Genomic DNA, 25,485 nt, shown 5'->3' with positions numbered 1-25,485 from the left:
GGGTTTTTTAAATTACGTACAAATGTGTGTGATAAAATGTCGTGATAAAAGCAGAGCTATTTAACATATTCAGTCTCAACATTTAGGAGTCAGGTTCATGTTTTCACCTGAAATCTGTTTTCCGATCTTCTGTCAATGATGCGTTCAGCAGCTTAATTCGCAGCTGCTGGCTTCCATAAGCTACATGCGGCCCTATCCTGTCAGTGGCAGTTAGCACATCAGATCATTAGCACCGAAATAAGGCAGTTAAAAGGGGGTGTAACAGAACTCTCCATCACAAGAATCCACAAAAGGAAACCCAACAGGCGTCTCACTGCATGCGCAGGCTGACCCTGTAATTCTTTTGCAGTCACTTTTTTTGGTTGTTGAGTCCAACATTAGCCTTAAGGCAATGAGGAGAAAGTTCTATTTAGTAACGATCCCAATCTGCCAACCAACAAGACATAAGTTAAAAAAGAAAAGAAAAGAAAAAAACAATCATTTGGAGATCTTTGGATTTTTGTCTTCCTCTAGTGCAGCACAGTGGAGTTCCAGTGGTGTCTCTCTCTTAACTCTTCGACTGCTTTCTGATCCACTCTACATGTCCCGTCGTGTTTCTCCGTTGCAATCATATGGCCAGGTACTGTGGTTCTGGTAGCTCTGCTTGTCCTTTTAGGCCTCCGAGGCAGCCTGTGGTTTGAGTTGAGCTTTCTCCATGGCGGTGCCGTAAGGTAGAGAGCGCTTGAAGAAGCCAAACTGTAAGAAACATTTTTTTGGGGGAAAAAGCAGACATCCAAAATGAGCACAGACCTTACAATCCTTTTTAAACCCATGTTATGTTTCACAGCAGCACTGACCTTGTATAGGACATAGATGAGTAGAGCTAGAAGCAGCAAACCAGCCAGAATGGCCAAGATGATGATCCACAGAGGAACAGTGTTCTCAATATCCGGTTTATTCCACACCACTGGGGTCACCACCTGAGGACAGAAGCCCAGTTTGTCAGTTTATAAAACACAGGACATTAGGATACCTCCGAATGAAGTACGCCGTATGGAATGAATGAAAAAACAGTTCTTTAAGTACCTTTTTGTGTCCACTGGGAGCATGTTTGGGTAAGATGGCATAAGGCATCTTCTCCACACTGTATCTGGCCAGGCACTCCAGCACATATTGCTTGTAAGCTCTCTGCAAGAAGAAGGGTAAAAACTTCAGATTTACAATGAACGCAGTCCACCGGTGATGCACTAGGTGGCAGCAGAGACTGCATGCTTTTCCCAACAAAAATCTCTTCCAATTTTCTATCATAGGCTTAAAGAAGGTTATTAGATTCACGCATGTGCCTTGTGTTACAGAATGCAGGGTGGTAAAAAAAAAAGACATGCAGACAGAAAAGAAAATGTAAACTCGTAAAAACTACAGTCTAGATTCTCAGTCACTGGTATCCCATATGGGAGACTGTGCTAGGCGTTAAGAACTGATCCAGATTCAACACAAACAAATATGTGAGATTGACTACTTCAGCTGTGTACCTCTTCTAGCTGCACATGTTTTCTTTTTCTGATGATTTCATGGAAAACGGCTTCTTACTTCCTGTCAAAGCCTGACGTGACAAAACACAATGCTCGGCACCGGTGGGAAAAGACTAATCTATAGTGCACAGCCTTTTCCTCCTCTGTGCCGTTGCCATCTGGTGGGAACACGTGTTCACGTACACTCTGAAGAGTTTTTAAGGCAAGGGTCATGTCTGACCGACAAACCTCGGTGAAGGTCTCGGCCCAGATGCGGGAGCGCACTTTGAGGATAGCAGTCGTCCCCTTGTCCAGCAGACCCCCGGTGCACTGGAGCGTCCAGCACTCTGTATTAGAGCAAGACTGCGGAAACAGAGAGAAAGGGGATGTTAATTAAATGCTAAATCCGTTGTGTTTAAGTCAGACTTGTGCAATAGAATAATTAAAATATATACAGTAGATATTAGCCCAACAAAATCAAACCAACTCTATTTAGGTGAAAGTCATGGAGGCAAAAGTGATAACTGGTACAGATGTGGGTAAGGACAAATAACAGCCATGTTACTGCCGCATGTCCAATAAATATAACAAAGAGCCCAATGTTATGATCACTATTCCACGCCTGTTTCTAATTAGATTGAAGGAATGTCATGAGACTGTAAAAATGCAGCATGCATCACTCGTCACATTATTGCCCAACCACAAAAACCCATTTTACTCAAGACTGTAGAATACACAGTCTTAATTTCCCAGATCCCCATAATGCAGCTTGGCAGTTTTAGAACATACACACACTTTTTTAGAGGGGGTGCTGTAGCTAGACCACCCCCAGTTTAAGAGGTTTCGGCAGGTTTCCTGCGGGGGCGCATTAGTTTACTTATTACACCAAGTAGGGCCAACACAGGAGGAGAAGAGAGTACCCGCCCAGTTCCCTTAGGCTCGGTCTTAGACAGATTTAATGAGGGTATTCAGACAGACAAGGAGCGTATCAGTCCACTTCCTCCTGGTGGACCTCCTCAATGTCCCAGGGGCACTGGGGCCACAAAGGTTTGTGGAAATGACATGAACATGGACCAGTGCCAAAGATGCCTCAGACCCAAGTCCCACATGTCCTCCCTGGTGGGATTATGTGGTCAAGATCTGGAGCTTGGGGGGGACTGGAGGCTGTTCCCACAGCTTCATGAAATAACTGGCCTCACTGCACAGCTGCTGTACACAGTTGGTACTGTGTTCAGTAATAATACAGTTAGAATGTTAGTAATCAGTTGTTAATTAGTGGGCCATCAGAGTGGCTTCCTGCTGGATTAAAAAGCCAAAAAAGGACAAGTGTCCTGCTGCAGGATGAACACAACAAATGTATCACAACCTGACAACCCTGGTACTAGAAAGTGGTACCAACCATAACAGATACTGATAAATACGTACGGCAACATAACTCAAGTGCTGCAACACGATGAGAGTACTTCAACTGTAATTATGAAGTATGTTTGGTTTGTTGATACAATTACAACCAGGCTTTTGTTCTTTATGCTTCAAAGACTAAGCAGGTCATTTTCAAATTCTCACACTGTGACCTATTCTGACTGCTTCATCCAAGCTTTGCTTGACACTAACACTGACACTTTGATCAGAAGACACTTTGAACAGAGATGTCTGTCCTCAAAGCATGAAAAGTGCAGACACAGGGGGAAACGGGTGAATGGGGTCCTATCTTTGGACATGCTTGATGAAGGAGCCTAGTTAGGAGCGACAGGCGCACAGACAAAGACCTCTTTGGTGGAGACAGGTATCAACAGATGGACGGAGGCCGAGAGAGGAGCTACCTGCGGCTGGGTGGCTCAATAGGGCCAGTGTCTAGGGGCTCACAACATCCAGAGTCCAAAATTACAGAGCTGACTGTGAAGTAACCAGGGCATCACTGACAAAAAACCTCCCACGTCCCATCAGCCTCTCCACCCCTCCACCACTACTAAAGGCTCTTTAATGTTAATCACCACAACGGGACAAGCCTGCGCCCTCTGACCCCTCCCTTTTAACGACATCATAACCTAATTACCCAATCCCAGGAGCCTCATGAAGGAGCAGGGCCAATGTCACCAAAACAGATCCAGATCTGCACACTTCTCAAGTTGGCAATATATATATGTGTGTGTGTGTGTGTGTGTGTGTGTGTGCGTGCGTGCGTGCGTGCGTGCGTGTATATATATATAAAAGAGGAATAAAAAACTATCTTTTGGAAAATTATCTTCATGCCTTAATTAAAAAAAAATTGGAAAATCCAACCTTTTAAGGACACCAATTTCCTTTGTGAATGAATAATTTATAGTTCATAAATAAATGTTCTTCCTTAAAATACAGGGGGCATAATATACACCCCCCTATGTTATATTCCCATAGGAGCAGGCAGATTTTTACTATTATAGGCCAGTTATTTCATGGATCAGGATACTATGCATCCTGATAAAGTTCCCTTGGCCTTTGGAATTAAAATACCCCCCCCCCGCCCCCACACACACACACAAATCATCACATACCCTTCACAATACATAGAAATTGGCATGGTGTTATTTCAATTGGCTTAATAGCTGGTTTGATTTGCATTGAGAGATGATCTTATAGAAAGTTCCCCATGAATATCTCAAGGTATCTATACATACAGATACATACAGGGTAAATACAAGTAGGGAACTAATTTATTTAGTTATATATATTTATAGATTGGGACTCTTTTCCTTTTGAGCATCTTACCAGGTTAGTCAAATGAGCGAGCTGATTCCTGTGGACGTCCCTCCTCTCGACACGGTGCTCATGTCCCTTCAGTGCCAGGATGGGTGGCTCTGTGGATGTATGCTGGAGCTAAAGGAGGATAGAGCACAAGAGTGCACACACACACACACACACACACACATCTCCCATTAGTACAACACATACACTGACCCTACAGGCAGAAGAGCCCACCACCCTTTCTATCAATATAAAGACCTAATGTCAGCATGACCCAGGGGCTTTCTGTCATTAATCAGAAGCATGTGAGATCTACTGCACATGGATTCCTGTGGAAGTACACCGTACTTAGCAATTCACCAGGGAAAAAAACACATTAGATCACAGCTTAGACAAAGAACCACTCACAACCCTGGGCAAGCTTTGAATGTTCACACAAACAACTGCGCTGAAACGCTAGCCGAATCCTGAAGCTATAACTTGGTATAAGGGGGATGTCGAAGATGAGTGAGTTTCTGGGTGAGGTTGTTCATCAAGCTGCTCTGAGCGTAGGGAAGAGCTGGGACTTCAAAGTGGTTGTGGGGTAAGTGTCCTGGGTGGGGCTGAGAGGCTGGATGGAGGAGGTGGGTGTGGGCCAACCAGCGGGACGGCCCAACTGTTAATCATACATCTGAGTAGGAATCGGGGGGAGATGTTTCTGATTCGTCCTCATTTGACCCTGAGAGGTGTGCGCCTGTCTGTCTGCGAGACACTTACTTTGAGGCGTAGATGGTTCATGTTTTTGTCGGAGGTGCAGTTGATGGGGCCTTCTGTGGAGAACTCCAGAGGGTAAAGAAGGGTTTGACCCTGGACTCTGAGGGGGCAGCGGAGCTCCAGCAGGGTGTGGCTGATCTGGCTGGGCCCATTGTTCACCAGCTGGAAAAAAGGAAATGAAGTAGAAAACTTTAATATGTGAAGTATTACACAACTTCAAAAGCGAGCTTGATACTTTCATTTTCTGCATTGTAGCTGGGAGCGCGTGACAGATGTTTGTCCTTGCTGAAACTTCCATATTTGACATATTTTGTTTAATCTACAAATAGGTCACCTAAAGTAGACCGCTGTTAAATCTCACGCAAGTAAAAAGTGGCTCAGCACAGCCTGGGAATTCATCCCACTGCGTAATCTGGAGTAGATCCTCTTTGGTTTTCCTTCATTGCTGCCCCTGGGAAGTCAACTGGCTTTATGAACACTAGGATCTGCATTCCAACCCAATCTGCTCAGCCCCGATGAGTCTGCACAGCTACGAACATGGCCGATTACCTCATAGATGTGCTCCACTACAGGCCCGACGTCCTGCTCCACCCCATAGTTTTTGGTCACCTTCCAGTTGGCCGGCGGGAAGAAAACCTTATCTGGTCGAGACACACTTAAAAAAAAAAAAGAGAAGTGGTGATGTGAGAAAATGCGTAGGAAGGCAACAGAGACTTAATGAAATTCCCAAAGTTCAAATGAGGGAATCCTAACACTCCGCTCACCCGTGTAGAATGACATCAGCCTGAACAACCACCTCCAGCTTGTACGGCACAACCTCACTGTGGGAATTATTCTCATTTTTACTGTGGAAACAGAGAGAAGAAAAAGATACTGATTAGCTGACATAATTTGACATCCAGATGCCACACATTTAAACACTATATAAACTGTTAAAAAAATGTCTCTGATGCATGTTGACAAAAGTTGTACCTGCGTATCTGCAGCTCAAACTGAACAGTTTTGTGCGTGTCCTTCAGCCGTGGCACTGTGAAGCGCAGACCTGCCCACAGCTGCAAAGAGAAAGATCCAAGATATTATGTAAAAATACTATATGTTCCTTTATTACGTAACCAGCAACAGAGAAGGACAGAGTTTCTAGACTCTATTCACAGGATGACACTCAGGCAACAGTTCCTCCCCCAACCCTACTGTCCTCATCTCATCCATCTGATAGGTATGTGATTTTCTTGGGTGTGTCAGTCCATGAACTCCGCGTCTACCCAGGAGACAGATGCAGCACACGTGGGCAGGTCCAATATGTGGCTGCGAGTTCTTGCTTTGCCCTTTTGTTGTCTGTAATTTCAGATCCATTCGTTTTCCACATAAACCGGTACATCAAGTCTCTCTGCATCTTCCTTTTTATTAGCGACCTCTCATTCACATCAGAGCAATGCTACGACCTAACCTTCCCAAAGGACAAGTGAGCAAATGCTACGTCAACTAATTTTCTGTCTTCGAAATGTGCCCCTTTCCTATAAACCAGAGCAGCAGCCAGTCCTTTATGGACAGATTTCATCCACCTCACACTTTGGCGTTGCAGCCTTTGGTTCCCCTTTCCTTGTTTTTCCAGCACAACATCCGTGCAGCACATTTCCCCTCCTGCACTCCCTTTGCAGATTCCATCCATCTATTTGTCAAACTTTTTTAAATGATTTTGTGGCGTTCTGGGGTGCTCCTAGGAAGATATGTGCTGGGGAGAGACGGGTAGGATGGGTTTGTGCTGTTCTTACTTTGGTTTACAGCTTATTGCCTATTTTGTTATAGGGTCTTGAACATTGTGGTCATCATGTTATCTAGTCTTGGTTTTTGCATGGGTGCGTGGTGACGACAAGTGGTGACGGAGGGACATGATGTGTTTGTGTATGTTTAGCATACCCCTGAATGTCCTGTTTGTGTCCCAGTCTTAGAGGTGGGCTGTGTGTGTGTGTATATCTCTTCCAGTTAACATGTAGTCGACAGTCTTCCGCTACAGACCTATTAAAGCATGCCAACTTGCGACTCCATCATTAAAAAGGGGAACTCTACTCAGCGGGGAGCTTGAGGGCACAGATGGAGTCTGTACTTCCTGTCACAACATTTCCTGACACATACTGACTTTTCCTGTGCTGTTGACACCCAACTAGGAGATGGCATGCAACCTCTTTTTTTCTACAAAGAGCAAAAAAAATCACGATTTTGTGTCGACTGTTGTGCCAAATCCTACAATCCTTAGACTAATACTCCCAAAAAGACAGCGGTGTCCTTACACTGGTGCCAGACTTCATCGGGTTGCCCAAATCACAGCTGAGGTATCGGGTCTGGTTCTCCGTCTCATAGCTGCAGGTGAGCTGGGTCAGGCTCTGAGAAACAAGCAGACGGATCGGTCAAACCACAGCAAAGCACAATCATCAGGGGGACGAGACCAACAGCCGTAATACAATTCTAGTCACCTCATTATTGCGGGCAATGCCGCTGTAGTCAGCTTCCGGGGGCAGCACCACATACAGCTCAGCCTCGTACGCCCCTCCCTCGCCCTCGTTCCTGGCGTTGAAAGTTAAGGTCAGCGAGTTGTCATCACCTAGGTAGACTTCCTTCCTGTTCCTGAGGACCCAGCCAAAGACAAAGTTGATCACTAATAGGGTCAATGTTCAGGTTAAACTGTCAAGAGGACTCTTTAACAAACAGATAACTATGGATGCTTGATGTTTCTTTTTTGGTTTAGAGACAATTAGATTCATCTCACAAAATCCCACCATTAAGTAAAAAATGTTCCAGAGTGGTAATAAAGTCAACATGCTTAATAACACAGCGTCAGACTGTTAAACACCTCCCCCTTTCCTTGCTTTCTCTACCTCCCTCCCTCCCTTCACCTCTCTCCACACAGCTAGTAACAATGAGAAATTCCATTAGGAGGGCCACACAGATGCTTTTAATTACAGCCCGCTCTCATAAAGCAGAGCAGGAGAGCAAGGGAGCGAGTTCTGAAGCTGATCCTCTGCCAGCCTGCGAGTCAACCGTTCTCTGATTCTAACTGGCATTGCACTTTTTAGACAAAACAAAGGCCGAAAATTAGAAAACACCACAAAACCTTAACGCTCCCCCCCAAGAGACCCTCGCTCTAACACATTATGTGCTTTGGCAGCGGAATAGAAGAAACAACATTGCATGGATGATGGATACTCTTTTGAAAATTCTGAAATTCCCTTAAATCACGGCCGTCCAATCAACCCTCCTAACTACTATTAGGCCTTCTTAATTTACAACAGCGCAGACAAAAACACCGAGCTATTACTTTAAATTGCACCAATCACACTCGATGTCTGGAGTTGCACTTGGATGGAGCGCAGCGCTAACACCCGCTCACAGCAGGTTGTTCCACATGTGATGGATCAGCCATACATTGTTGAAAAAATGGTGGCAGATGGTAGATAAATATAGGAATGTAAAATCAAAATGACAGAGCAGGGAAGGGAGTATCAGGGAGGCTGTTATTTTTGAGAAAAATGCTAACAGATTTCTTGAATCAAAGCGGGGAAGGCAGGGTGCATCTGACGGCTGCAGAAGCAGGCGAGGCCGGGACTCACTGCCACACAGCTCCCCCACTTTCCCTTTCATCTCGCTTGTCTTTTCCCCTTAGCCGTAGCACCTGTAGAGCAGAGCTGCTTCCTGTTTTCAGAGGGCGGAGTACTTCTACTCTACTGCAACACGGTGGCTATTAACAGTCCTTTCTCTGGTATGCTAAACTAAACAAAGCAGCGGAGCAAAACAAAAAACAGCTGCATTTAGCACTCAAATCCAAGGTCCTATTGGGAGGGGAAGATTTCAGTGACCGTGGTTTACAGTCCACCATGCATTATCCGTCTAATATATTTTCCTGCAATCCATACGCTGTGGGATTTCTTTTGAAAAATATAATGAAAATGAACGGACTCACCCGTGAACTGCCAGCTTCAAGTCCGGAACACAGATGTTATCCTCTCCACAGTCCAACAGAATCTGAGCCTATGAGATGCACATCGGGGGTGATACGAGGTTTAATAGGGGCCAAAGAGCATGATGGTCATACAATAAGTCATGACTAGAACACACTGCTTTTACATGTGAAGAGAATTAGGCACACAAGATAAATCACATATCTGTTTATGGGAGACAACAGGATGAGTGCAGCAAGATGCGACATGTGGTATGACTAATACATTCCACTCAGCCACACACACAGACACAGACACACACCTGCAGTCCCCAAGATCTCATCACCACATCATCAGTCATTTGTAAAAAGTGTTGCGGCTCGGAGAGACAATGTCTGACTGAGTGATGTCATGACAGGCACAGACACACTCCCCTGTACCAGCTGTCCCGGCCGGCGCACACACATGCTTTCTGTTTGCGGCGTAAGAGAAGAAAATGGTGAATGGAGGAAAAGTCCAGCCCAGAGACCGTGCCAGACGAGATACTCCTGTGGAGCTGAGCCCAAAAGCTGCCAGCTCTCTCCCAGCTCTCACCAGCGTCCCACATCACAGCGCTATGTGGCAAACCACACGCTACGCCACCCAGCGAACCACAGCAGCGTAGGATCATATGGAGAGGGAGGGGGGGAGAAACTAGAGAAACTTACTGAGACAGAGGATATCTCTGTTGACCTGAAAAGCACAAGTGGGTGAAGATGTATTCAGATCTTTTACTCAAGTAAGAGTACTAATACCACACTGTAAACATACTCAGTTACAAGTGAAAGTCCTGCATTGAAAATGTTACTTAATTAAAAATATACAAGTAACATTAAGAAAATGTACTTCAAATTAAAAGTACTTAATGCTGAAAAATACTCATATATTAGAAACTGGAAACAATCAAAACTGTTCTGTGTTTAATCAGCTAATCATTTATGCTGGACTGAGAGGCCTTTATATTGTTGAGGATGTTCAATTTATAAGAAAACATCTTATTTTATAAACTACATGTGTTTTATGTGCATCTAAATTAGTAAAGTAACTCGTAACTAAAACTGTCAGAATGACACAGTGGAGTACAACGCAGAAAGTGTCATGAAAAGAAATGATTCAAGTAAAAGTGCATGTGCCTCGAATGTGAACTTAAGTACAGTACTTGTAGTAAATGTATTAAGTTCCCTACAGTGGGGGGGTGGGGGGGGGGGGGGGGGGGGGGGGGGGGGGGGGGGGGGGGGGAGACAAATAAGTGGATGACCGCTGAACGTGTGGCAGGGCAGCAGCAGAGAAAGCCCTGCGGATTGCTAAATTGCATCCCGCTGCGCCTGTGACAGCGTGATGAAGCTCATGACGATGAGGATAATAAATAGAAATGGAGGAGGAGATTAGAGGGAGCCAAGCGCCCCCCCTTGTCATTACACCATCCAGGGGCTCTAATTATGGACACCGTGGTAACCACAACGATAACTTGGCCACATGTGCACCCTGGGTCTGTAAATGTGTGTGTGTGTGTGTACGGCAGGAAAAAGACGTCCACAGGCCCGTCGCTGTAGTTAAACGACAACAACACTGACCTCAGCATGTGACATAATGAGGGCAAGCATCGTGAAGTGGAATCCAGACACTACATTTGCAAGAGAGATCCATTTATCAAATCCCTACTCATTTGGTCAGAGGGTATTATTCTAAGAACAACGAGGGCATTGATGTTCTGAAAAGGTGACAACAACTGGGATCTTTGCTGGTTTTGCTCAAATGTATGTCCGTGTATAAGATCTGAGACTGATCGCAATTAACAGAGCCATCGGGATGCCTTGACGCCTCATAGAAACATGTGGAATATGTTAAGATGACAAAGAGAGTGAGACGGTGCCAAGCACATCAACCGTCTCATTCTCACTCCAGCTTGAAGAGAGTAAGAACTTGGCGGAGTTAATGAAATGTTAGCACACATTCTCAAAGCATATGTGGAAATCGATAGGGCATGATGTGTCTGATCACGGCCAAGGCTGCGGTGCAATCGTCGACCTTCACTGTTTATTAAGTGCTACATTAACACAGTCTAAAGCAAGATTAATGAAATATGTTGGCAGTCTGACACGACTCCCACTACCCTTTTACACACATATGCACGGGTTAGCTTTGCCGTCTTTTTTCGGTTTAAGGATGATATTTAGCCCAGGCTTGTCTCAAGGTCTTGGTTCAGCAATGGACCACATCTGTTAGAGGCCCCGCAGCTTTGATATCTAGCAAGGACATCAATGACAGGGTTCAGCACTGATCCAAAAAGATACAAACAGACCCCGGTAGAGAGAAATAGAGAACGAGGGGGAGATAAAACCATGCTGATTGCCATTCCCCAAACTCTTCAATCCAGTTTGTTGCTGAACTCACATATGGTGCACGCTGTGCCACGGCTGTAAGGATGCCCACATGTTGAGCCAACTCTACTCACTGCCAGAGGAGAACTGGCACAATGCCACAAGATTTCAACCAGATGGGCAAATAACCTGGCTGCACCCCCACCCTAAAATACCTCCCGACCTTATGTGTCTGCCGCTCTGGTAGGAGTCACCCGTGTACCGTTACGCAGCCAAGCAAGCTGAGAGCAATTCCTGCTGGGACAGGGAAACTCCTCTGTACATATGCCTCATATTTTCATTTTTGAAAAACAGCTTTCCAGACACGCTGGAGCTCTTCCCAGCCAAGTAGTTAAGAATTTACATTACAATGAACAGACTCATTCTTTCATCAGGGACAGGGGAAAGTCAGTGAGATGCTGGCCAGAGCTAAGATATGGGGAATGATAACTCAATGTGGCAGATATTACTAAGCCAACTAAGAATCATACGTACATTATTAGGAAATGCTTCTCCACCATACATTGATGCTAGAAGGCCCGTAGATCAAACAAGGGTTAGCTAACTGTGCTGGATAGAAGATTGGAACCAGTGTAGTGCTCGTCGATATACCTTCTGTTCAATTGTGTTGGTGGTCTGATAGTTGAGGATGGGCCGCAGGCCGTGGGAGTCAGCAGCAGCTTTCGGATCCAAGCTGAAGTTCAAGGCCACATAAATGGAGGAGAGTTTATCTCTGAAGTCTTTCTCATCCTGCAGTCAAATAAACACATACCAGGGTTTTTTGTCAGATGCAGTTTGCACAAAAAGTGAGCAGAAACAGTTCCAGCTTCATAGTTTTTAGAAAACCTGCATTTGTTCAAACTTATTGCCGGTGATTATGACCTAAGTTGCAGTCAGAAAGGTTTTTAATCAGAGAGGAAAAAGAGCATACTCTTAGGTAGATCTGGGTGTTGTTGCATATGCGCTTCCCATGGCGCACCCTCACACTCCCCTGAAGCAAGGGCTGCTGGGAATCCAAGAACAGAGCCCTCCTCACTGCCCCTTTCTGCTTCTGCTTGTTACTATCAAGCTGCACCTCCACCTGGAAATCTGGAACACGTAACACACACACAAATGGGCATTCATGGCTTGATGAATGTCACTGAGTCACGTAATGACGTTTTTAAATAAAGAGCTCCATAAGGACCCTGAAGCACACACAATGTAGTCAATGTAACTCAATGGTATGGGGAACACTTGTATATAAAGGGAGGAGGTAAATAAAGGAAGGAGTAATTAGAGATAATAACGAGGGGTTGATGGGGAAGGAGACTAAGCACAGAGAAGGTTTGATCATTAAAAGGTAGATCACAGAAGATATTTTGCACACTGCCCTCTATTTTTGTCATAAAAAAATACAAAAAGCCACATCACCTGTCAAAACAGTGTTATAGATTTAAAACATTTACATTGGTGGCTATTTGACAGTTTCCGTACTTAACTGCAGATGTGAAATATTGACTCACCTAGGACGTCTGGTAGGTGCTTCCCATCAGCAGATATGCAGAAACTCAGGTTGACACTGTTTTGGACAGAAAGGACAAGAAGCGTGTTCATTTATGGCCAAGATTCAGTGTAAATATACACCTCACTTGCCCTCTCTTGTTCTCTCCCTTTCTCTCAAGGCCCGAGCTCCTTACATAGTTCACATTACAAGGCACGAGACGTTATGGGAATGTTCTACATAATATTCAAAAAATGCCAAATGTTTGGAGGCATCTGACCACTTTTGCCAGCCAAGCTGATAAACTGGTGGGTCTCCATTTCCACACACACACACACACACACACACACACACACACACACAGAATAGCAGAGTTAAGAAGGGTGAAATTGGGCGACTCAGGTTTCAGTGCTGACCAGTCAACGGCAGTCTATATAAGCCTTTAGCTCTCTCCCATGACATCAGCTGCACAACACGCTGCTGCTGTCCAAAAGTCTGCAACCCCAAAACCCCCAATCCTTTTCCTAGTAAACTCACACAAGAGGCGCAGAGAAAACACTGGAAGAAGTGAGAAAGGAAAAAGGGAGTCTGTTGAAGATAAACACAGGACAGAGAAGAGAGGTGAAACGGGAGACAGAAAGGCACAGAGTGTACAGTGACTTCTTTTGAGGAGTAGCAAAATCTTCATGTATGAGCTCCTGTGTCTGCACGACTGTGTGTCCTCGCTCACGGGAGTCTACGTGTCCTGATGTTTCCCAGCTGTGTTCAACCACCAAACAATATCTCATTCAAAGCAACAGTGAAAAAACTCCCACCCTCTGTCCCATTATCCCTTGTAGTCTCCTTTCACCCCCACCAAAACCTCATCACCAGGCAACGTAGTGTAATCAAGACACATGTGTATACAAGAGTTTCCTTTATGGATCAGGATCTGGAAAAGGAGGGGGGGGAGCAGACACATGAGCGCGGCGTCAACCATGTCGAGCTGCAAGCAACCGTCTGTTTCCTCTCCCCTTTTCTGGAGCTGTGCACATTTAGTGGTGGAGGCCAAAAACAGCCAACAATGCTGCTATTCAGCATGTTATTTCTCTGCTCTACATCAGACACAGTGTGATATGAAGACATTTTCATCCAGATAAGAGAAGTTCTTGGTTCATATTAATACCGTGACTGCTGATGGAAAGGATATTTCTTATCACAACTTCCTGCCAGGATAGGAGTGTTTATGCACGTGGGGGAAATAGGGAAGCCCATCGTTTTACAGTTGAGTCAAAGAAATACCAACAGAGCGGTACTCAAGCAGTCACAGGAAACAGATTGTTAGTGCTGGACAAGATGCTGAACACTCACCAAGAAACAGAAATGCTGGTGTTTCCGTTGGTGATTATGCAGTTCTTCTCTTCAGGGTTGATCATGGTGGGGTAAACTGTCAGAGAGGCACTGGTGTTGACGATTGGCCGGGATCTGTGGACACAAAAATAATGTCAATTTTAATCATCCAATACTACATTTCCACTTTTCCTAACTAAAAAGGAATAGCTCGACGTTTAGGGAAATATGTTTATTCTCAGTTATATGAGAAGACCGATATTATTCTCATATCTGCCGGTAAGGTAACAGTCAGCAAAGCTTAGCATTAAGACTAGAAACAGACGGAAACAGCTAGCTAGCCCTGTCCAAAGGTAGAAAAAACATCTGCCTACAAACTGTAAAACCTGCGGATGGTGGATTTGTTTACAATTGGACAGAGCCACGCTAGCTGTTAACCTCTGTTTGTACTCTTTTATGCTAAGCTATGCTAACTGTCTATTTAGTTTTGGCATGAGTATTGGTGTCATACAGCATATGATTCAATACAACGTACCGATAAAGAACCGCCTTATTGACACCAAAAGCACCAACAATGAGATCTGAGGAAATAAACAAACAAAATTAGAAAAAATACAAAACATTTAAAAAGATAATGACGGCCACTGCGTAATGCGGCCTTACTGACCTGGGTATCCGTTCATGTCCAGGTCCTTGGCACCTCTGAGAGCAAACCCAAAGCTGGAAGGAATAGCTCCAGCAGCCCACTGGCCACTGATCACCTGAGATGGCTTTTCCCTGAGTCCTTCTGAGTATCCATTATAGATGTAGACCAGTCCCTGCCGATCCTCCCCTCCAAATGGACAGCTGATAGCCACATCTGCCAAAGTTCAAACATGAGGAGCAATATTAGTCTATACATACAGATAAAGCAGCTACTATATACTATATATAATACTAAGAGAGAGAGGCTCTGTGAGGTTGTCCTGAGACATAGCTGTGCTTTGAGCTAAATGCTATGTTTGCTAATTAACAGTAAACACAAAGTACAGTTGAGGCTATTCCCGTCATTAGTTGTGCTACTTGATTATAAACTGAAGTTTAAGCAATTAAGGTTGAGCCTGAGGAAAAGTCTGTGGATGACCAAAATCATTAGGCTTCATCTTTTTGGGACCACAAAATGTAAAAAAATGTCATGGCATCGCAGCTTATAGCCTGGCCCAAAGTGTTGGACTGACTAACCATGCAATCAACATTTCCATCCCGTGCCTAGTGTTGTCTGTGTTAGACTGTTAGTCTACCAAACCTCCAATCATAAAATTATTCCCACAACCTTTTAGCTATCCATATCATTTAACCTGATCTTTAAATGATCCAATTTACACCATTTTTATCTACTTTCATCTTTGAAATCTCCCATCAACCCCCCTAAAATCCCCATTCTTACCATTGAAACCATCCTGGTTCAGATCCCCCAATGGGGCAATGGTGCTGCCAAATCTCCCAAACACCAGGGTGCCTGTCAGGTGAGGTAGGCGGAGCTGCAGGTCCAGGGGGCCCCGCTGTAGGTAAACATAGACCCGGCCCATCTCTTCCAGGCGTCCATCAGAGCCCCGGACCATGAACATAGGAGCTCCCACCAGCAGGTCAGCCATCCTGCAGACAAGAAAGGATAGTCACACACAAACTCATTTAAGCTCAGACACGTTGACGCCAGTAATGGGTTGTTGGTTGCATCCAATCTAGACTTTGTCGGCTAATTATCTAGTATGAAAGAGACAGAGGGAGACAGGGAGGTTGAGAAAAAAAGCAACAGGGACAATGCGACCAACTCACCCATCACTGTTGATGTCAGTCGTTGCCACTGCATATCCAAAGTATGATCCCATCTGTAAAGACAAGGGTTTTCACGACTTAAGCCAATAATCATCATCAAATGGCATTGACATCATCAAGATTTGATTTGTTGTTAGATAATACAAGACAGTCGGGCTACCAGAAACTTCAGACTTGCTTTCTGCATTACTAGAAAAAAAGGGAGGCCTAAAGGAAACATGAAGGCTTGATGGGTTTTACAGGTAAGGCCCAATCTGATGCCCTCTGGTTCTGTTCCAGGTCAGTTTCATTTTCTGTCATGATCCTTGTGTCTAAAAAGCACAGACATCGTAGGAACACTCCGAATGGCCAGTGTGTAAGCAAATTCACTTGTGATTCTATTTATTCAGCTGAATCAATCGTCACTGTTTAAACAAGCTCAGAGCTTTTCTATTCCCAGAACCACTTGCACGAGTTGCCACTGCACTTTCCCCTCAATAACTTGAGCTTTACAGCAAACCACGGCAGAGACCAAAATCTAGTTAAAAAAATGTTGTAAAGAAAATTTGCAACATTTCTGCTTACACTGACTGAACAAATTAAGAGCTCTCATGAGGAGCCAAGCAATGAAAACACAGAGGAAGTGCAGCATGAAGGAGCTTTTTTTTGCAGACCCTGGAGATAGGAGCTCTCTGACTCACCTGCTCGCCAGTGTAGTTAATTATGGTCTTCAGATCCGTACCGTTCAGAATAGACACCTGCAACACAGCAGTCACATATGGCCTTTTTATACACTGTACGTCTATTCTAAGCACAGTCTCTGGTATGGAATTCTATGCAAAAACAATTCCCTTTGCGACAACATCACTAAGGCTGTTTTCTCTTTACTTTCCTGTATCAGCCCCAAATCTAAAGCCCAGGCCTCTCATAATAATAGCACCAAAGTGCAAAGGCAAAATGAGAGCGATGATTGAGATGTCTTACCGAACCATAAAGCATAAGTCCTTTTGGAACACCAGCCACAAAATCTGAGGTGCGCAGAGAGATGAAGCAAAAAATACAGGTCAAGCACAGCAGGAGGGCAAGAGAATTCCAGTATTGACGACATTTCCAGCTCAATAATCATGTAAAATACTGGAGCTGACTCAAGTTTATGGTCTCTCCAGCTGAAGTATTTGCATTGCTATGTGACTGATGTGTGTTTTACTTTCTGCACGCCTCCCCTAACATCGGCCATGTGCGTACATACCATATTTTATTGACTTACCTTCCGTCTGATCACCACTGAATTCCCCAACAGCGATGGAGTAGCCTGTAGACAAGAGCACAGACATCAGCCTCAGCTTGCAGGGCGAACAAAAGAAGAAATGTGTGAATGTTGTCACGTCATAATTCAACTTTGATTGTTCATTGACTGGAAAAACCTAGACAAACGAGCGCAAGCACTTGAAAAAAAAAAAAGTGGAGTTATCATTAAAGCACCAAGAATATATTAGCCTTTCTTACCTTGGTAGCTGTCATCATGTTCAGCTTTGACCTGTCTGGTCTGGATTTGGCCCTCCACAGACTGCATGAAATAGCCTGGGTAGTATGCTTTGATAATGTCCTCCTTAGCTGCAGAGATCACCTGACCTAAAGTAAGACCACAGAGAAATGAAATTCACTTGGAAGGACATTTTTAGGTCTGTTTTTTTTCCGATTTTCATATGGTTAATTGGGATGTCCTGCATACCTTGCCAGAAGTAGCTGCCTGGCCCTCCCAATACCACTTTGCCATCCTGAAAGATAAAACCTGGGAATTACTACAATGAAAAAGGTCAAAGATGATCCCAGCAACCACTGGTGGTTTACTAATAGGAACTTTACGGTGTTATTACCGTAGTGAAGTCAGCACTGAATCCCCCCTGACAGTAGCCTTGTCCCACTGCATCACCGATCTCTGAAACACACAGGACAGGAGCGGTGCTTCATGAAGAGACATTACTGCACCGACAAAGACATTTGGCAGAGGTCATATTAAGATGAGGTACAGTATGTCTAGGAGAAAATCTATTTTGCCATGGATAAAGTTCTGAAGAGGAGACAGTTACCTGTGCGGCAGGGAGCGTACTCCACAAATTTAGTGAAATTGTGGACTGAGAGGTAGCAGGTTCCTGTAGCGTCAGAACGGGGGACATCCTTTTCAGTTCGCCAGGAGTAGAGAGGGGCACAAGCCTGGGGTAGAGGGGAGGTAGAGAGGGGGGGGGGGGATGTGGTGATGAATAGGGGTGAGCTTTTAGCTGGGAGATGTTTTTCCAGTTGCAACATCACACTGGTGAACTCAGGAGGAGACCCAGGCTGAGGTCAGCGGTACATCTGGAGCGGGGTAACGGCCGTAACTCAACCCCGGTCCCAACCTGTTCTATCAGACCTAAGCTCAACTTCGAAGTCACAGGGAGGGGGCACAAAAAAAATAATTTTCACGGTGCGTCGAGAATGGAAGCGAATGACAACAAATTAATGGACAGTAGTCTGTAAGATAACTAAAAACATACACATTCCCATGGAAGTTAGAGTGGGAAAAGACATTACTAAAGGTTACTAAACGTTTTTTCACAGCCATGTGGCCAAAGCAGGCTTCACTTAAAGCCCCAGTCATAACAGCAGAGAGCACCAGTGGTGTGGTGCAGAGCTGAAACTCTAGTCCTTCTCTCAGCCCAACCCCCAAAATCCTCTCTGAGAGGGTCACCTTACCAGAATTGTGTCACCGTGAGAACGCACAGTGGCGCCGAACCATTGGTGGGACTTGAAGTCAACCTGTTGTTCTGTGTCGTTGAGAAAGACGGTGCGATCCCCTGTGGGGGAAAAACAAAAGAAAATGACACTGATTAAGATGATAAAACATGCATTTCTTCATTTCCTTGACTTAAGTATCTTAAATTCTGCCTTCCCCTCTTAGGGAACATCTGGAAAATTGGCAGAAAGCAGACTTTAAAGGTCCAGTTATACTATTTTTCATGCAAAGACAATCGTGGTGGACTTTGAAAAGTGTAGTATTCGCTACTCAGCCACTGTTCAGGAGATAGCAGTTCGCTAGCATGGCCGGCTTTGTACTGAACTGGCTTAGCTTAACCTCGCTGACCCTTCACTCTGTTTGACCAACTGGCCACTAACGCTGATCTCCCACTCCAACGCTTAGACAGCAGCAGGTGACACGACAGATGGTACGGGGAGTCAGATTTAAACACAACTTTATCGGCAGGCAGATGTTACATCTGTGCTGCAACGGAGAATGACGTGCAAACTAATTGATTCGGCAAGGAAGTCCCATCACTATCATATAGCTCACACACTCAGGGCCGGCAACTTAGAGTATACGCTGACATCTGTAAGGAAAGTGCGAAATGTGAGGTCAAGAGCAACCGAACCACTCCTACTTAACCCTTTGCAGTCCTCATACGTATTTCCTCTGTAGACTTCGTCTAATCACAGGCATTAGGGGTGGGAAAAGAAATAGATGAACAAATCGATTTAAAATGATATAGTTTGATGTTATTATTTTATAGTTTCTACGGTGATTACATCATATTAGTTGTCAGCAAAACAGAGCAAAATCTAAAAATGCAGACACAAAAAATTGTTTTTGAAAATGGCTCGTGATATCTTGCCTCTAAGTCTATCTTTCAACTTTTGTTTTTGTTAAAGAAGGAGAAGAAAATGCTTTCACAAATACTCGCAATACTACAATCGCAGTGAATGAAAATCGCAATACAAATTCAAGACAAAAGTGTATCTTTGCAGGCCTAACAGGACTATTTCTAAAGCAGAACAGGGTGTGAGGAAATACTGCAAGAGATCAGGACCTATGTGGATGTGAAGAAAGCAGGCTGTGTGTCAGGCCTCTCTCACCAAGCCGGTCTTTCTTCCCAGCCAACTAGGCAGCCTGGAGCTGCTCCGTGTCTTTGTGGAAAAAGCGAAGGGGGCCGGGGTCCAATAAAAACATACACACTCTGGCCCGGCCCGGCTTCCTTGTAGCAACCTCCCAGTTATCTCTGTGTGGATACACGCTTTTCTCCCCCTTTCCCTGTTTTTCATTTTCAATGTTATCTCCATCTTCTTAGTCATTTTTCTATCTTGCCCTGGTCTCCATGTCTCTGCAGCCCTTTCTCTCCTTCGCGTTCAGGGAGTGCCGCTCCCCCTCACCAGAGACAGTAAGCAGAGAGATTATAGTCATTTAATAACCCTGACTACATTTCTGCTTGAACTCCAACACCGTTTTTCATCATGGGCCAACAGCGGCGAGCCCTTCCACCAGCGTTTTAAGTGTTTTTAGTCTATGAGCTCCTTATAAGCTTGTTACTTTAACTAATCTGCCGTAGCCGCATGATACTTTTTCTTACAGCATACACCTTCTTAATGTTTTCATAACTCAGGGATCTGTTTGGATAAGACCACCAGGAAAAAGGTGGGAGCTGCACAGTGACTGGTTTGTGTCTTGTTACCAAGGCAACCAGAAGTAGCAGTGGCACGTCCTCATGTAATTACATACTGTATAACTGTGATCGGGTATCTGGCCACGTAAAAGAGAGGAAGCACATCAATAGAACCGCCTTAGGAAGCTAAAGGTCTCACATGGCAGCATTAGTTATGGCATCAGGTCTGTGTCCCTATAAGTGGTGATGAAAAGTTCTGTTTGTTCTGAAGGCAGCCAGCTGGAGCCACGTGAAATGCTTTCAATGAAAATAGAGGAGATTCAGAGAGGAGATAGAGGGAAACCTAGAGACGGGCCCCGACAATATGTCATCTGACCAAAGTCCCCCTGGGAGGCCGGTTAGAGGGGCGTGCTGATGTGACACGGTGCCCGGCAAAGTCTCTCCAGGGACCAGCAGACGAGTGTGGGGGTCTGGAGTGCGTCGATATAGACTCAATCTTGCCTTTGAACTGTGTGTGAGACGACAGCCATTAGAGGGGTTAGAGAGACTCTCAGTGTGAGTGTGTGTGTATTTTTGTGCTTGTCAGCAGGGTCGAAGACAAATGGCCAAATTCACTCATCACATCAGCTGCCCCTGTGGGAGTAGGACAGCAGGAGAACAGGAGGGGGACGGAGCGGAGAAACAGGGCTCTAGTTTCTCCCTCTTTCCGCCTTCCCCTCTGGCTTTCTTGCCCTCCCTCCCTTCCTCCCATCCTGTATGTGACCTCCTCACACCCGCCCTGCTGCCCTTGGTCCCCTTTCCTCCTCTCAGATCCATAGGCAAGCTCTTATCTCAATGGAAGAGGAAGTGGAAAGGAGCGGCCTCTGGACACTTGACCCAATTAGTTAGGTTAATTAAGAAGGTCTAAGGCCTGTGGCTCACACCAAGAGACAGGGAGACCTACGACACCACTTTGTGGTGGAATACCACATACTCTGTTGGAAGACAGCACTCCTTTACTGTAGCATTCATAGTGGAGAAAGTTTTAAAAAGAAAGATTTATTGCTTTAGCCATTACTATCAGAATTGGCAAAGAAACCTGTCACAGCTACAGCAAAGGAATTGCAGCAGTAAATGTCATCTATGTAACAGCTGTTCGGCATTGCCACATTTGCATGCAGATGTGCATGTATCGAGTGTTCCACCACTGTTGGGGGATCCTGCCGGGATCCAGATGTCGGAACGGGCTCTGGCACTCCGATCAGTTCTTTCAAAAGGCCCTTAGAAAATATGAAGGACACACTCTGACAGCCCAGGGGACTAACCTTCACTGTGAAGCCACGCTGCTTTGCACATGACATCACTCGCTGGGGCCTCCAGCCAGCGCCCGTGGCAACACATTTTTTGGTGTTGCAAGAAAAGCAGTGCAAAAATAGTGGAGCAAAGGGTACAAAGCAGCGGTGTCCAATAAAAGAATGTTGTTAAAGCAGGCTTGTGAAACACTCAGTGGAATATTTCTCCCTATTGTGCATTATGGACGGTAAATTTAAGTTGGCCCACAATGCTAAACTTTGATTTCTCAGGAAAGAAGCCAAAAGCACCGCAGTAACCTTCGACTCCATGTGTGTGATTTATTCCGTTTGTGTGTGTGTTTGAATGAGTGACTGTGTGTTTTCAAGCTACTATACTTTCCTCACCTGGCCATGGCTCCATTGTGCAAAACAGGCTGATGGCTACTTTGACAACATACGGAAACGAAAAAAAATGAATCCATTCTATGTTAGGCATTTTCCCCGGTATATCGGTATCTGCATTTATAACAGCCAATTAAAAAAAAATAAGTAAATATTCATTCATCAGACAAATAAATGATTCTGATAACTGAATATTTAAAAAATAAAAACAGACTGTCAACCATGTTATGAGTGTTGAGCGTTGTATGGTTTGTCCACCAGAGGGCGCTCTACAACGTCCGCCGGTGGCAACACTGAATATTTTTTTTGTAATATGTGTTTTGGTTCAAAGGACTTCATGATTCATACCGTAGGTTTGTATTTTTATACATTTTATTTATCAGACCTTTATTATATTTTGATGTTTAGTGAGAACTCATAAATAACTAATGTTAGGGAAATCTGTTCATGTTTTGTAACGCGGTTCTGGATTGACCAATATGTTGGAATATTGGATTTTTAAATAACCAAATATTCGTATTGGCCTTTAAAACTCATTTATCGGGGGGGGCTCTAATCCAATCATTAGACAACATCCTGGACTTCCTTGTGCTCTCCCAAAAACACTTTACCCCCACTTTAATTCTGACTCGACCTTTTTGTCGCGTCCGGCGGTTTGCTTCACCTGTCATACTAACAAGACATTTCTTTGTGTGACCTATTTGTTTATTGGTTGCTTATCTCCCCGTAGCTCCATGGGCAAGGCAAGGCAAACACGGCCTGGAGGAAGGAAAAAAGGAAGGAAAGAGTATCTTCTTCAACACCCCATTTATCCTTTTCATCCCCAAGGACAGTGACACAAACAGGAAAGAAAGAAAAGGATGATCCTGCATTCAGGAACCAACGTAGCCAACAACAGATCAGTGGAGTGGAACGCTGTAGCCTGATCCTGACCTGTTACTGACAACAGGAGGCAGAGAGGAAACACTCTGCTGGCTTCAAAAGTGTACAGAGAAGCAGCAAAGCTCGGCTATTTTAAGAGAGTTTAAAACAACATCTCCATTTTCTCAAACTCTCCAAATAACCGGACAGATGCAAGATTCTGAATTATGCACACAGTCTTTTTTTAAAGTTATTATTTGTCTTCTAATCAAATATCGGGAGAATAAAAAATAGCTTGGCAGCTGAGTTAACAGTACAGCTCTGTCATAATGCTTACCTTCAGCGTCAAACTCGATGGCGTGACAATCTGATTGGCTGAGGCTCCATGGACAGTAGAAGACGGATCCTCCCTCTGTGACGTTGACCTGCCTTGTGTTGGCCTTTGGAGCTCCTATCACCACACTCGCACTGCAAACAAGAGACAGAAAGAGAGACAACTTGCTGTAAATATAATGTTACAGGTATAGAGGTGTGTACTTTCTGTCCCAAACCATTGCAAAGCTTCGTAGCTCTTAGCCTAGCCTAATTTAAAAAATGCATCCAAGACCTCCCACTTGACAGCTTTAAACATAATGCACATTTTACCGCTTAGCGAGCTGCGTTCTGACTCACAAGCAAAACATTTTAACAGGTTGCAGCATTGTTTTACATAATCCCATACAAGCAAGGGGGGCCTGCTGCTGTGACATGTGCACGTGTAAGGATCACAGTCCACTTGTGCATTTAGAGACACAAGGAGAAACAGTCACACATGCATCCCTGTGGGGGCAGATTAAATAGGAAAACAAGAAAGCAGACAGGCTAAGTGGAGTCACACTCTTGTTTCTTCAGCTGTGGCACTAAACTTCAACGTCCTTGGAGCTACACTGTACAACTACAGGAAGGGAGGCCGGCCCCTTCAACTGACATGGAAAGAAGCAGTAAGGGTACAGGTGAGCCTTCAGAGATGAAAGAGAAGAATGTTAATGGGGAAAACAAAGATTTGGAGATGGTTAAAATGATGAAAAGATAATGTGGCATAAGTGGATGGCTTAGCCATTATCTCGTTCTGGACCCACTTGACCCGACAAGCATCACGGGCCCACTTGCTGGCATTGATGTGGGTAGAAAGGCAAAGGACCATTGAGACCAGACGGTGTCTAGGGGGCTCCAAAACAGGAAGAGCACACCCTTTCCTGCCCCAGATCTTCCAATAGTGCGAGAGTGTTTACATTTCGGTTAAACTTAGCATCCTGCCCCCAAGGGTAACTACTCGGCAGGGTCCAGAGGAAGACAGGGAAGCCAGCATGAGTCAAAAAGCAGCAAAACCACGCAATTTCTTTTTTCAAGGCCTTGTAATCTACAATAATGAATCCCTCTGAGCCTATTAGCTCCGATGACAAAAGGCAGAAAGTTATGGGTTGGTTTATGGAGAAAAAAAATCTAACAGAAGTGGGCTAGAGTGCGCTGGTGGTCAGTACAAAGCTTTTGAATAATGTCATCATCTGTGGTTTTGAAAACCCAGCTGTGGGAGAAGAAAGGAAAGGTCACAGAGCAGGAGGTATGAGTTTAATATCGCAACGATACTGTGGTCTTAATACCTCGGAAGAAACACAGCGATGTGCCAATTCCAAATGTGGAGCAGCAACTCCTGGTTTGTGTTGGACAAACCAGCCGGATTTGGAGAGAAAGAAACATTTTCTGACAGCATATGCAGACGCAGGAAGATCCCAGTAAAGCAGCAGAGCTCCACCTGTACAGTAATCTAAGTCGCAGAGTGGCTTCCTGGTCAGGGATTCTCATGATGGGACTGCTGAGGATCACCCTGCTGCTATCTCAGAACTCTCTTACAGATATTGGAGCAGTCGGCTAATATTTAACACCAGGAGAACACACTCTGTTACCTGAAAACACTAGATATCTGTTTGAAAAAAAAAATCATGTATTGAGTGCTGTATGAATTATTACCTGCTAAACAACACGGCTGTGAAGGTTTCAGAGCAGACAGATGAACAGTAAACTTTTAAAACCTTTTAGAAATAACATAAATGCAAGCACGTGTGCAATGAGCGACACCACTGGAGCAACATGCACACAGTGACGACACACCGCACACACTGAAAGCTGCAGCATCTTTTGTTGAATCAGATGTGAACAGAGTCCAGCCATAGTTGGCTGTTGCAGCTTTTCAAAGGGGAAAAGAAATACAGGAAAGAACACAACAAGTGGATCATGCTTTAATCAGCATGTTGGCGGTTGCACAGATACACACAGATGTGCAGACAAACAAATAGATTGATAGAGATCTAAAAGTACTGTTAAAGAGGAGGAATTAGCTTTTCGTGGGTGTTTATCTGACGAGGATCAGTCTAAACAGCCATTTCTCCACCCTTAACCTTATCTGCTAGCTGTGTGCTAAGAAGGTAGAGCTTAAATGTAATTAGCATTTAATGAAGCTGTAACTGCAGTCGGCTGAGTGCTGCATTGCAAATTCCTTTGTGAAAGCAAGTGGAGTGTATGAGCGGCTCTTGGGATGGGTATGCAAATAGATGTAATTGGTCAGGGAAAGGGGGGGGGGGGGGGGGGGGGGGGGGGG

The 25,485-nt window shown here is 44.7% G+C and overlaps 1 protein-coding gene across 1 annotated transcript in view; it reads right to left on the bottom strand.

Annotated features, from left to right (window-relative positions):
- Window positions 1-361: 361 nt before the first annotated feature.
- itga5 (integrin, alpha 5 (fibronectin receptor, alpha polypeptide)) overlaps window positions 362-25,485 on the bottom strand; it is a 33,714-nt gene continuing 8,590 nt past the window's right edge. Inside the window, exons 2-30 of the mRNA XM_034875524.1 lie at window positions 23,188-23,318; window positions 18,638-18,738; window positions 17,995-18,118; window positions 17,782-17,843; window positions 17,637-17,682; window positions 17,411-17,536; window positions 17,172-17,216; window positions 16,889-16,932; window positions 16,606-16,662; window positions 15,926-15,978; window positions 15,537-15,745; window positions 14,778-14,969; window positions 14,646-14,691; window positions 14,132-14,245; window positions 12,804-12,859; window positions 12,230-12,387; window positions 11,911-12,048; window positions 8,923-8,990; window positions 7,439-7,589; window positions 7,256-7,348; window positions 5,940-6,019; window positions 5,732-5,812; window positions 5,517-5,622; window positions 4,971-5,129; window positions 4,239-4,346; window positions 1,740-1,853; window positions 1,066-1,167; window positions 837-959; window positions 362-735 (exon numbers count right to left, since the gene is read on the bottom strand). Of these exons, the coding sequence (XP_034731415.1) occupies window positions 652-735; window positions 837-959; window positions 1,066-1,167; window positions 1,740-1,853; window positions 4,239-4,346; window positions 4,971-5,129; window positions 5,517-5,622; window positions 5,732-5,812; window positions 5,940-6,019; window positions 7,256-7,348; window positions 7,439-7,589; window positions 8,923-8,990; window positions 11,911-12,048; window positions 12,230-12,387; window positions 12,804-12,859; window positions 14,132-14,245; window positions 14,646-14,691; window positions 14,778-14,969; window positions 15,537-15,745; window positions 15,926-15,978; window positions 16,606-16,662; window positions 16,889-16,932; window positions 17,172-17,216; window positions 17,411-17,536; window positions 17,637-17,682; window positions 17,782-17,843; window positions 17,995-18,118; window positions 18,638-18,738; window positions 23,188-23,318 (2,971 nt within the window). The 3' untranslated portion in view covers window positions 362-651. The remainder of the gene's footprint in view (window positions 736-836; window positions 960-1,065; window positions 1,168-1,739; window positions 1,854-4,238; window positions 4,347-4,970; window positions 5,130-5,516; window positions 5,623-5,731; window positions 5,813-5,939; window positions 6,020-7,255; window positions 7,349-7,438; window positions 7,590-8,922; window positions 8,991-11,910; window positions 12,049-12,229; window positions 12,388-12,803; window positions 12,860-14,131; window positions 14,246-14,645; window positions 14,692-14,777; window positions 14,970-15,536; window positions 15,746-15,925; window positions 15,979-16,605; window positions 16,663-16,888; window positions 16,933-17,171; window positions 17,217-17,410; window positions 17,537-17,636; window positions 17,683-17,781; window positions 17,844-17,994; window positions 18,119-18,637; window positions 18,739-23,187; window positions 23,319-25,485) is intronic.

Source organism: Etheostoma cragini, chromosome 7 (assembly GCF_013103735.1).
Source record: "Etheostoma cragini isolate CJK2018 chromosome 7, CSU_Ecrag_1.0, whole genome shotgun sequence".
Lineage (NCBI taxonomy): Eukaryota > Metazoa > Chordata > Actinopteri > Perciformes > Percidae > Etheostoma > Etheostoma cragini.
Note: the sequence above shows the minus strand (reverse complement) of the source record. Positions and strands in the feature narration are given on the sequence as shown.